This window comes from Sinocyclocheilus rhinocerous, unplaced genomic scaffold, assembly GCF_001515625.1.
Source record: "Sinocyclocheilus rhinocerous isolate Xijiao unplaced genomic scaffold, SAMN03320098_v1.1 scaffold265, whole genome shotgun sequence".
Classification (NCBI taxonomy): domain Eukaryota; kingdom Metazoa; phylum Chordata; class Actinopteri; order Cypriniformes; family Cyprinidae; genus Sinocyclocheilus; species Sinocyclocheilus rhinocerous.
In genome coordinates, this window is record NW_015645861.1 from 69,032 (window position 1) to 81,577 (window position 12,546).

Here is a 12,546-nt window from a genome sequence, read left to right on the forward strand (position 1 = left end):
TTTAGCCGGATACAACAGTTTGAAATTAAAACACCTTGATGATTTTTAAAAAACATTTTTAATTACAAACACGCAGCTTTTTTAACTGATGGACTGGAGTCGTGTTGGGATTATTGGGATGTTTTTATCAGCTGTTTGGACTTTCATTCTGACGGCACCCATTCACTGCAGAGGATCCATTGATGAGAAAGTGAGGTAATGCTACATTTCTCCAAATTTGTTCCGATGAGGAAACATCTGCATCTTGGATGGCCTGAGGGTGAGTACATTTTTTGTAAATTTGCATTTTTGGGTGAATTATTCCTTTAAGCAGGTTTGGATCACCAGGGTAAAAAACTGTCGTATGTATTTTGAGGAATATGGATGCAAGGGGAATTAAACGACAACTTGGCAACATAAAAAAAAAAGAAAAAAGAAAAGAAAGACATTTGGCAGATTTGAGAATTTCTTCTCCACTACGTTGCGCAGCCAGATGATTTGGAGAAAACGGAAGCCGAAGATCTCCGTACCCAGATCGGAGTTGGGTCATGGGAACGATCTTCTAAGACGAGCGGAAGAAAAAACATCTCTAATTTAGATGCACGTCTTTGGAAACAAAGACAAGAACAAGTGCTTTGCTGTTGGATTCTCTTCGAGATATGCAGAGCGTGTCGTAATAATGCCACCGTACCACTACTGGCTCTGACAGGCCTTCAAACCAGTTTTGGAAGTTTAGAAAAGTAACAAAACGTAACAAAAACAGTCAGCCTATTGAGTGCGAGAGTGAAGGTCATGGTTTTTCAGTCAGTGATCCAATCTGCGGAAATAACAAATGAGTTCATATCAATCAATTCAACGATTCAATCGAAATACACAAAAAACAAAGAAATCCAAACTTTGTCCGTTGAGGTATGATTGAAAAGATTGATTGCCTGGACTCTCAGTTTGTACCATTTTGTCTTTCCTTGTCTCTTAACTTCATATTTCTTCTCAGGAGACCACACAGTGGCTTGACAGACAGAGACGTGTCCGGAAACCGTCGATCAGCAAGCCGACGACTGGGGCAGAGGCAAGGCACGCTCGTTCTTACGGCCCCCGTTCATGTGAGCGTAAGGCTGGGTCTCGTCAAACGGGCTCCGGAGAACCATCGAGGGCCCGTTTGCCGCAGACGCGGGGAGCGGGTGCTTGTCTGTGGAGCTGGGGGAGGAAGGCGGCGAGGACGGGCCGGCCGGGGTGGAGGAGCCCTGGGACGCAGGGGCGCACTGTAGAGTGGAGGCCAGAGAGGGAGCGAGGGGCTGCAGGTTGGAGGACGGCTCCAGAGGAACGTTCTCCATGGTTCCCACGTTCTCCATGTCCAGCTCTTCCGTGTCCGGAGGTTTGTTCTCCTCGCTGTAGAAGAAGCTTGTCTCCTTGAAACCCGCCCCCAGGTCATCCTTGATGCTGCTGATGATCTCCAGGAATGACGGCCGCATTTTGGGGTTGTACTGCCAGCACATGCGCATCAGTTCAAACCTGAAAGCGCACAAGAGAAGAACAAGAGAAGTTCAGCAACATGGTCCTTGAGAAACATTAATTAGTTGCTGTCCGGTCTAAATGACTGACTGATATTTGGCCATTTTTAGATTATCAGCATCAGACGACAGCGTATAAATGCAAGAACGCATTTTGGTTTTAGGTATTAGGACAACTTTGATGAAAGGTTTTGATCCACTTCAAATGTTGACTAGTGTATTTTAGAATTTTTAGGGAATGTTATGTTAAAAAAACAGGAAGTTTTGAGCTGAAATGGCTCATTTTTATTGTTAATTTATATTAAATGTATTTCCCAAAATCTCACCTGGTTTGTGTTATTTGAAAAAAGGTCCCTTTTAAATTTCAAATTATTTTAAATCTCTCTCTCTCTCTAATACCTTTATACATTTTAATTATCATAATTTTTATAACATACATAGTACAATAATTAATGTATTCACTATATGAGTTATAAACTACTTCACATAACCAATTAATAATCATCTTAATCACTCTGGTTTGAGTCGGTTAAAAAAAGTTATTTTCAGTTTCAAATCAAGTTACTATATATATTAATATCAATTTTATTTATTAATTTCAAAATTATTAATAGCGAAATATAATACTTCATAAAATATATTATAATTTACACACTACTTTATATTATGTATTTTAAATAATCTAACTTTTTGTTTTTTTGTCATTTAAAAAAAAAAGTCCTTTTCAATTTTAAATTAAGTCATTTAAATTAATTTTTTAAATAAATGTAAAGTTCTAAATAATATATTTATGGTTTATTAAAATGGCATTACAATTTACATGTATAGACTACTTTATATAATCAATAAATCCATCTTTTTGATTTGTGTCTTTAAAAGACCAAGTCTCTAAATTTGAAATAATATCAGTATACATATTATAAAATATATTAATGTATTTATTAATTTGTATTAATTTAAAATGGTTCATAATAAATTTTTATACTTTCATTTAATGCTGTAAAATCGATTAATCACAATTAATCGCATCCAAAATAAAAGGTTGTTTTTTCATAATATGTGTGTGTACTGTGTATATTTATATGTATATATAAATACACACACATAAATGTATGTATTTAGGAAATATTTACACGTATACATAATCACATTTAGATATTATTTATATTATATATAAATATATATTATATATATTTCTTAAATATATAAACGTGTGCGTGTGTATTCATACATACAAATAAATATACACAGTACACACACATATATTACGTAAACACTTTTATTTTGGATGCGATTAATCGCGATTAATCGATTTGACAGCACTAAATACTTTACAATTTAATTATAGTCATTACATATAGCCGATTGAATATTGTACTATTTAACATTATTGTCATATATACTGCTACTATAACAAAATGACTCATAAGATCTTGTTCATACCACCTACGCCTTTTTGCCGTAGCACTGAACAACAGGTGGCAGCGTGACGAATCACTAACATAAACACATGCATGCTATCAGCGGTTACGTCCTAAACACAGCTGCAGTGAGCTCATGGTGAATACGGTGACCTCTTTACTGCACAGCAAACACACAACTGTGATGAAATCACACTGCAGAGCTGGAAAGGAGGCCCGAGAGCACCGGCGAAGGGGAACTGCTACAGTTACACGGGGGAAAAAATAAAAGCGTACGATCTTGCTGACACTCGAGCATTCCAGTTCACCATTTTAATTATACACAAACAGGCTAAGAATACCAGAGGAATCTGCTGAAATAAATACTGGGATCCCTGTGCCAGCTCACGCACTAGTGGAGTAACACACACCATTAGTCTTACAAACACCAGCGCCGGCTACACACCCACACACAGCTAGCACAAACATCAGCTGACAGTTACAAATACCCATGCACCACATACACAAACATTCACACCAGCAAATCCAAGTGCGGTATTTTCGCTGTCTCGCGCACACACACACACACACACAAACACATACACACCGGGGCTTTTGCCTCTCCAGCTGTGAGACAGAGAGACTGGACTCACTGCCTTCAGAGCCTCCAGCTTGTTTTTCCTGCATGGCACTAAATGAAGTTTCCATTGATGGGGAGCTTCAGGCTGATTTGAGCACCTCCAGTGTAAAAAGTGCCATATGAACAAGACTAAAGCCTGCAGTAACCTTTGAAAGGACAAAGTATGGATTTTTTCATCAAGATGGTGATAAATTGAGTAAAATGCAAGTGAGAAGTTTTTTTTTTTAATTGTATTTAAATAGTTTATTTATAGATTTCATGAATTGTATGATGATTACATTACATAAATATAAATTATAACTATAAAAATAACAAAAATTGTGATTAAATGAATGTTAAATTGCAAAGTTGAGTAGCCATAAAGCAAAAAGTATTTTTTTAACATTCCAAACATTTTAAGGTAAAAATTCTAAATTTAAGTTTAAGGTTATGCTTTTTTTTTTTTTTTGGTAAAAGAGTAATTTCTATGATATAATTTCCTGTTTGATTATTTATCATCACATGACTACAAAATCACACACATCATCACGCTTTTATTTTATTTATTTTTTTATTTTATGAATTTATTTTATGAATTCAACTCAATCCAGTTCAAAATAACATGAAACAATGAGGAAAAAATGGAAATACGTTTGTAGAAATCTAAATAATAACTTGCAATAGCATTAAACTTAGCAAACAATCCTGTGCATATGTCATATAAAGGCACTAAAAGGTTTCACTGTTTGCATCGTTCACTCTGTTTTTCTTGTACAGAAATCAAAGAGATCCTGCTTTGATTTCTTTCTTTTTTTTATTACTAGAGCAAAAATAAAACAGCTGGGGATGTTGTGTGTGAAATATCACTCTTCAATCTATTAATCTCATTTGTCAACACTCAAAATTTTATTTCTGTGTCAAACAAGAAATGAGTAAATAAAAATAAATAGAAAAAGGCGGGACTTGATTTTATGCATCAGGAATAGATTACATACTAGAAATGAGTCAACTGAAAGGAAGCGAGGGATTTAAAAATGAATTATTGGTGATGGCAGATTGTAATTTCAGAGGCAGAGCATGTTATTTTGATAAAAAGTTACCAAGTATTAAAGAATCTACTTTTTAGTAAAGATCTTTTCTAGCAGGAGGCAGTGGCTTTTGCTTTTGGCTAAAAATATCACATGCATGAGCAATATTGCTCAATGTGTGAAAGCCTTTGTTCCAATTGCTACGCTGCACATAACTGAATCGAATAACTGGACTTCCCTTAGAGGTTGAATTAGGGTGACCGTTGGCACTGTTAGTCTCAGCAGTCGTGCGCTGGCTCATTAAAACACAAGACAGAGGCAGCGGCAGTGTACCAGCCCAAAACCCAGCCACATACCCTCCTCCACTCCCGTTCTGCCTGCTTTAACGACCGCTTCATCCTTCCCGGCACTTCTCTCAAAAAGTGTGAAAAGGTGCCAAACGTCGGCCAACCACAACAAAGACCCTAAACCAGACGGCCTTGAGATGAAAATAAGGCACAAGCCAATGCAAGCCATTGTGCACTTCCCGTCAATGGACAGTGGACTGAGAAAATGCAAACTGCTGTTTCTCCTGAAACAAAACATCATTGTTCATTTGTGTCACCAATGAATAAAGAGAAAAAAAACTGCCTGTGAAGCTTGCTTTTTATTGTTTAAAAAACAGAAAACACAAATATATATATATATATATATAGAAAAAACATGATTTTTGAAAATTGTTCAAAACTGAGTTGTCTGTTTTTGCAAATGAACTCTTCATATATAATTCTAAAAATCACACACACACTTATTTATTTATATAGAGATTTTTAATAGAAAATTCGTTTTTTATTTTTATTTTTTTTTAGCTATATGGCAATAATATTTTATCCAAGTTTTAATTTAGTTTAATCCAACTAAACTACTAACTAAAAACAAGCTGTGGCTGACAAAAAAATAATGGTTTACACGTACAACCAGTAAGTAAAGCTAAATGGTAATATAAGTTACCTCTGATCTCCAAAACTCGCTTTCTATTTTTCTGTACCCCTTTCTTCTCAAGCACCTCCCTCCCTCCTGGTATAATGTTATATTATTAAAAATGTGGAATCCCTGTAGTGCTTTGAGTGCTCGTATGTCACTGCCAGCTCTCACACTTCAGATAAAACATGGACTTGAAGCCAGACGCAACCTAACTCAAACTGCGCCAAAGAAAACCCAGAGCTTGGAGACTCTCTCAGATAAACAAATTGTACTTAAATTTAGAGCCCAGCACCCACAGGGACAGCGTTAGACTAGGTTGTTTTAAAATCCAAAACAAATAACGGCCAAATAAAGTCAAAAACTTTTCGGTAAATACCATTAATTCTCAAGCTAATTCAGATTTTTAATGTCTATTCATGTTTTCAGCTTTGTGATGTTACAACCTGAATCACACAGTAGGTGGCAGACTTTCTGCTTTTTAAAAGGCACACACAAAAAAGAAAATTCTATCATCATTTACTCACCATCATGTCCTTCCAAACCTAACATGAATATTCATATTAGGAACATTCAAAATTGCCACATCAAGACATTGCACCAGGTTTGACGTCAATGAAACCAATCTTGGACAGACGGCAAGAAAAAGTGACACTGAATTTTGGTCTGTTCCTCACATTAAAGTATGTGCATCAGTTATATGGACCATTTTTATGATGTTTCGTGTCCTTTTTGGAGCTCGACAGCCCCGGGTCACTGTCTGCTTTCACTGAATGGAAAACAGCAGCCTGATAATTTTTCAAAATGTTGCATTTAGAACAACAATGTGAGTGAAAGATGTGCATGAGATGACTTACAGCATGTCAGGGCAGTTGTCAGGTTTGTCTAGCAGTCCTCCCTCCATGACAAACCGCAGTACCTGCTCATTGGACATGCCCTGATAGGGCTGCTCGGCCAGCGTGGCTATTTCCCACAACACCACCCCAAAGGACCTGCAAGAGGAGAACAGATGAGAAAAGTTGAGATCTACACTGATTGCGACCAAAGTGTCTACAAGATGCTGATTTTCTTTTAATTCTGAGTGAGTTCAGTTGAAAGCTCCCCGCTCGTAAAAATGAACTGTTCCCTGAAGATGTTTTTTCAGGAAACATCAATACTTTCACTGAGAATGTGAGTGATGTGTGTTCTAATTACTTAAAACTTTCAAATGGGAGCAAGTTGTCATTATAATGAGTCAGCCACTCAGACAAATTACATAATATAATGTGGCTATTAAGCACGTAACAGAAATACCTTCAGTCGTGCCTGACTCAAGTAATGCTTTTTCTTTCGAGTTTATTCTTATTATTTTTTTACAGATAAGTAAGTGTTGTACATCTAAATTAGATACAAAAGAGCTTCAAAGGCAGCAACAAATAATCACAGGCTCTGTTCCAAAACCTAATGAGCTGCTTTGTGCTCTATTACTGCCTACATAGATATATAAAAAAAAAAAAAACGCTTTACATTGGGCAGCAGCTCAGTGTTATACACTGGACATTCCTCAACTGATTTTATGAAACACAAGTATTTGATAAAATTATACATTTAATTGCACTGAATTATTTGCATCAGTACTTTACAGTGCTGAATTAGATTTTCCTTTGTAATCCACACTGCACAATTCACCATACTGAGCTCGTCACTATGCATTCTGGGGTCCCCCTTTTTTTAGTTCACTCAAATATTGAGTAACTAGAGTGACTACTCACCTTAATGTTGTTCTAAAGGTTTATTACTTAATAACACAAAAATGTCCTGCTCGCACTTGCCAATTTAATGGCAGAGAATGGTGACTTTAGTTTTTTTTTTTTAAATCACAAAACTAACCACTAAACAGAACAAAACACAAACAAACATCACAAAACGAAACACTAAACTAAAACAGAACAAAACACAAACATCACAAAACGAAACACTAACATAAAACAGAACAAAACAAAAATCACAAAACTAACCACTAAACTGAATAAAATACAAAAAAACACTAAACAAAACGAAACACTAAACTAAAACAGAACAAAACACAAACAAACATCACAAAACGAAACACTAAACTAAAACAGAACAAAACAAAAATCACAAAACTAACCACTAAACTGAACAAAATACAAAAAACACTAAACAAAACGAAACACTACGCTAAAACAGAACAAAGCACAAACAAACATCACAAAACGAAACACTAAACTAAAACAGAACAAAACAAAAATCACAAAACCACTAAACCGAACAAAATACAAAAAACACTAAACAAAACGAAACACTACGCTAAAACAGAACAAAACACAAACATCACAAAACGAAACACTAACATAAAACAGAACAAAACAAAAATCACTAAACAAAAAGCAAAGCAAAACAAAAAATAAAAATAAAAACTTTTTTTTAAAAAACAAAATAAATAAAAATTTTATTTCATTGTGCTCATGGCAATGCAAAGAAACATGATGCTGCATCACGCTGCTAAAAAAGGTACATACTTAAAAAAAAAAAACATAAAAAGGTATATAATTTTGAACAGAGCTGGAATGCAAGCCAATATGTACCTATTCTATTATACTGTATGCCTCTTGATTCCAACCTGACGTGCAACGGCAATTATAAGTAAGCCACTGCTCCGTTTTAATCTCCACTTTAACCAGTGACATGAATGTGGGGCATGACTGTTTGAATTTCTTCATTATTTCTTCATTATTCATTATTTTGCACTTCCGTTTGGTGGCACAAATATTGCACACTTAGCCTTTAAGAAACAGCCATGATTTTCTGATTTAGATCTTAACCGCCGTTGAAGATTTATTATTATTTTTTTTACAATAAATTTGTATTTGACTACTCCATTTTGACTACTCCTATGTCTGATCCTCGTGTAAAATTTACCAGACATTCCTTATTATCAAGGCTTGACGGTGACCCTGGACAGACATGAAAGGTGAACTGTTAGGGCAGACTCTCCAGACACCTGGAAGGAAACTTGAGCGCATTGTAATTAAGTTCAATCCTCTTCCTGAACAGGGAGTGCTTGATTCTGATCCTTAACAAAAGATTTAAGCGCAAACCTCCCAGCAAGTCCAAACAGCTACTTATCACGACACGGGAGGACGAATCGACTAAAGATTCCTTGAGGCTCTGGAATGCCGCTCATATCAGCCGCAGCTGTTGCCGCTTCCGGAAAAGCACGGTCTAGACTCCCCAAGGTTTTCTTTGAAAGTTTGTCAAATGAGACTAGCATATGAGGGAAATGTTTCTAGCTCATATGAGGGCCGATGAGGCTTGATTGCCAGTTTCATTTGGAATATATGGAAAGATGTTTCTCCTCATTGCTTACCGCATTAACGTATGCACCATGTAATGGAAAATGTGTGTTGAGCCGTGCGAGTGTGGTTTTCATTTCTCGTTCAGCTAGCGCAGGAACTGAAGTGGTCACTGGGGCGGTCTTTGCTCAAATACAGATGTCGCTCTGCAGCTGCAAAGACTAGACTGATGTACCCTGATTTACTGCGCACTATACGTCTCAGTTAATATCTCTACATGTTTTGAACATCTTGCACACACTGATTCTCTATAGAACACACGAAAGCTTACCAGACATCAGACATTGTGGTGAATACTCCATCTTTGAGGGACTCTGGAGACATCCAGCGCACAGGCAGCAGTCCCTTGCCTCCTTTTCTGTAGTAATCGGTCTCATAAATGTCCCGTGTCATGCCAAAATCTACAGGTTGAGGATAGATGAGGTGAAATTACTAAAGTTCTATAGTTTTACTTGAGATTTAGCCAAACAAAATGAAGAAAATATACTGCAGTTTCAGAAATTCATTACTGTACTTGTTCATTATGGAATAAAAAATGGGGGATGTGCAGTTGCATAATTCTTTTGGAATATTTGCCATAATTTACTGCAAACCCTTTCATTTCTTGCTACAGTACACAATGGTTAAAACAATACAAATCTTAAAGGTTCAATGTAGCGACAGAGCTTTTTCTTCCGTATTGTGATCAAGCAGCTTGCAGTTAATTGTAATAAAGAAGCGGGTTTAAGCAGAAAAATGATTGGAGAAGTCTGAAATACAGTACATCACCAGAGACAATGCATTGTTTCACTGGAAGATCCAGTTATGACACTTAAAAAAAAAAAAAGAAGTAAAACATGGAACACAAGCATGTATGAATCGTTCACAGATCAATAACATGCATTTACAAACAGAATTCCAATTCATGCTAACTTTAAAATTATGAAACTATTAAATATATAAATATAACAAATTAATAATAATAATTATTATAATTATAACACATAAAAATTGGACAATAACTAATAGAGCGTTGATATAATGCATTTTCGTATTTAATTTTGTTATGAAACAATGAGTAATAGTGCAAAATGTCAAAAAGAGTTAAATCTGAGGTGCAATATGTCAATGCAGTATTTTTACATTTAATAACTGTCTAATTATCAATATTTACTGTGAAATGCCACCAACTGAAGATAATTTACTGCTAAAATATGCTAAAACCCTCTCTGAGAAGCTGTCTCAAAATGTATTCTGTTTAAAGCCCCACTACTAAAAAGAATATACCTGAAAAAACTAGATTAACTCAAATTCGGATGACTAGTCCCTATTTAAAACATTTCACATGTAAAACACAAGTCAAGAAAGGCAAATACATATTTCCCCCCATTTCAACACATACCACCAATTTTGACAGCAAAATCCTCTGCCACCATGCAATTCCTTGCTGCCAAGTCTCTGTGAACAAATTTGTTGGCGTTGAGGTAAGCCATGCCATCCGCGATCTCTCCCGCCATCTGAATCATCTTCTTCAACGGCGGCAAAGGCAAGCTGGAGGTGTTCTGAGGACAGACGAAGAAGAGGAGAATGATACTGCTGTAGCTCTATTCCAAAACCAAGCGAGTCTTGTGCATTTCATGCTGAAGCTTTGCATCATGCAAATGGAAATCAATCTGGAGCTGAATTTTAGAACATTTAAAATCAGTCACTTACAAGGTTGCATTTTTCACTTAGGATACAGACTACGCAGTACACATCAAGAGATTACACTAGGCTTCGGAGTTGAAGTCTTAGAGGAGCTTATAGTCTAGAACTGCAAGGAGTGGCCCATTTAGGCACAGAAAACAGCAGTGAACGCAAGCGCAGATGATGAATTCTGATTAATGGAAATTGCTCAATTATGCATCAAAATTCTACTACACTACTACACAGGTGGCAATCCTTAACTTGCTCTTAGGCACAGAAAACAGCAGTGAACGCAAGCGCAGATGATGAATTCTGATTAATGGAAATTGCTCAATTATGCATCAAAATTTTACTACACTACTACACAGGTGGCAATCCTTAACTTGCTGGAATTTAGAACAGTGGTTAAAAATTCAGTCTGATTAGCCAAATATTTAATCAGCGATGTGAAGATGTCACATGCATGCCTGTATTCACCTCAGCGGATCGAAGTGAGCGCAAGTAACTCTTCAGATCTCCTCGTGTCATCAGCTCCATGATCACCAGGGTGGGCTGACCCTGCGAAACTACACCCAGCAGACGCACCTAAACCAATCACAAATTACATCAGAGAAACCTACCAGTTAAGTCAACATTATTACACCAGTTTACACCAATACTGTCAATATTTAAAGCATCAGATGAGGTTTGTCATGTGTTCTCTGACTAACCACATGGTGACAGTTGAACTCTTTCATAACAGAGGCTTCATTGAGGAACTCGATGCGCTCGTGTAAGCTAGCCGATTCGTTGACTGTTTTAATGGCCACCCTGGTTTCCGGCTCATCTTTGACGACACCTTTGGCGATGCCCTCATACACCATACCAAAGGATCCTTGTCCAAGCTCTCGGCACATGGTGATTTTCTCTCGCTCCACTTCCCATTCATCCGGCACATACACTGTAAACAAAGTACAAGAGTTACAAACCAACTGCATATTTACGAAAACGATAAGTTGAGTCGATTTTGCTCTTGACTGAATCCTCACTTTCTGCTGCGCTGAAGTACTCTGGGTTAACAGACGCGTAAAGGACTCCGTTTCCAAGTCTGTCAATGTTTCTGTGGATTACGGATAGCACTTATTTTATGTGGAACAAGGAAACATTTAAAGATAATTTCCTGTTTTTTAATATTATAATATCTGGAGTATCTCAGATTGGTGCATTTTGTCTGTAGGGGCCTATGCTGTTAAAATGAGAGAATATGGTGTGTGAATGTGTTAAAACTGGTACCGTCTCTTGTTAAAACAGAAGAAAGCCATTCCAGCGACGAGGACACAAATCAGGAAAATCGGGATGATAATGTAGTACAGGTAGTGCTCATAATTTGATTCTTGAGGGTGCAAGAAGAGAACATTTGAAAACCCAATAAATCAACAAATTTTAAATTATCATATTTTGGAAGTTGAAAGGAATGAAAATGAGGGTGCACTTACGTTCAACCTGATTCACATAGAAAGCTATCGGTTCTGTCCATGAGCCGTTTCCAGCGAGGGACGTAGCCCGCACACGGGCAGAATAGTTCCCAGCTCCCAAGTTGGAGAGTTTCACCCCTTTGTGCTCCCTGTAATGTTGACGGGATACACACTCGTGCTTCTCAGGCTGTAGAAAAAGATTTACAAGAACATACTGGTCAATGTAAAAAAACAAGCCATAAATCATTAGTTGACAAACTACTTAACAAGTAGTGCAAAAATGCAGTGCTTTGTCAGTGCTGTGATGCGCTTTCTTTAATGCAGGTATATAAATATATCTTAAATGTATTATTTAACATATATATTGAATTTAACTATATTATGAAAATATTACATTTATTATAAATACCAAATATACTACATTTCAATTAAAGAATAAATATATTTTAACAAATATTAACTGTAAAAACAATATAAAACCATTCTTTCTGGTCCTCGATTCTGATTGGCTGAGAAGTATTTTCACCCATGAGATATTCACCCAGTATCACACACACACACACATATTATTTAT

General features: G+C 36.4%; 1 protein-coding gene across 2 annotated transcripts in view; it reads right to left on the reverse strand.

The window, feature by feature from the left end:
• Positions 1 to 248: 248 nt before the first annotated feature.
• LOC107706937 (insulin-like growth factor 1 receptor) overlaps positions 249 to 12,546 on the reverse strand; it is a 130,672-nt gene continuing 118,374 nt past the window's right edge. For both annotated transcript variants that reach the window (XM_016510791.1, XM_016510790.1), the window contains 9 exons: positions 11,994 to 12,159; positions 11,791 to 11,890; positions 11,547 to 11,617; positions 11,229 to 11,458; positions 10,996 to 11,103; positions 10,235 to 10,394; positions 9,125 to 9,254; positions 6,355 to 6,489; positions 249 to 1,491 (listed from right to left, as the gene is read on the reverse strand). In XM_016510791.1, the coding sequence (XP_016366277.1) occupies positions 1,023 to 1,491; positions 6,355 to 6,489; positions 9,125 to 9,254; positions 10,235 to 10,394; positions 10,996 to 11,103; positions 11,229 to 11,458; positions 11,547 to 11,617; positions 11,791 to 11,890; positions 11,994 to 12,159 (1,569 nt within the window). In that variant the 3' untranslated portion in view covers positions 249 to 1,022. The remainder of the gene's footprint in view (positions 1,492 to 6,354; positions 6,490 to 9,124; positions 9,255 to 10,234; positions 10,395 to 10,995; positions 11,104 to 11,228; positions 11,459 to 11,546; positions 11,618 to 11,790; positions 11,891 to 11,993; positions 12,160 to 12,546) is intronic.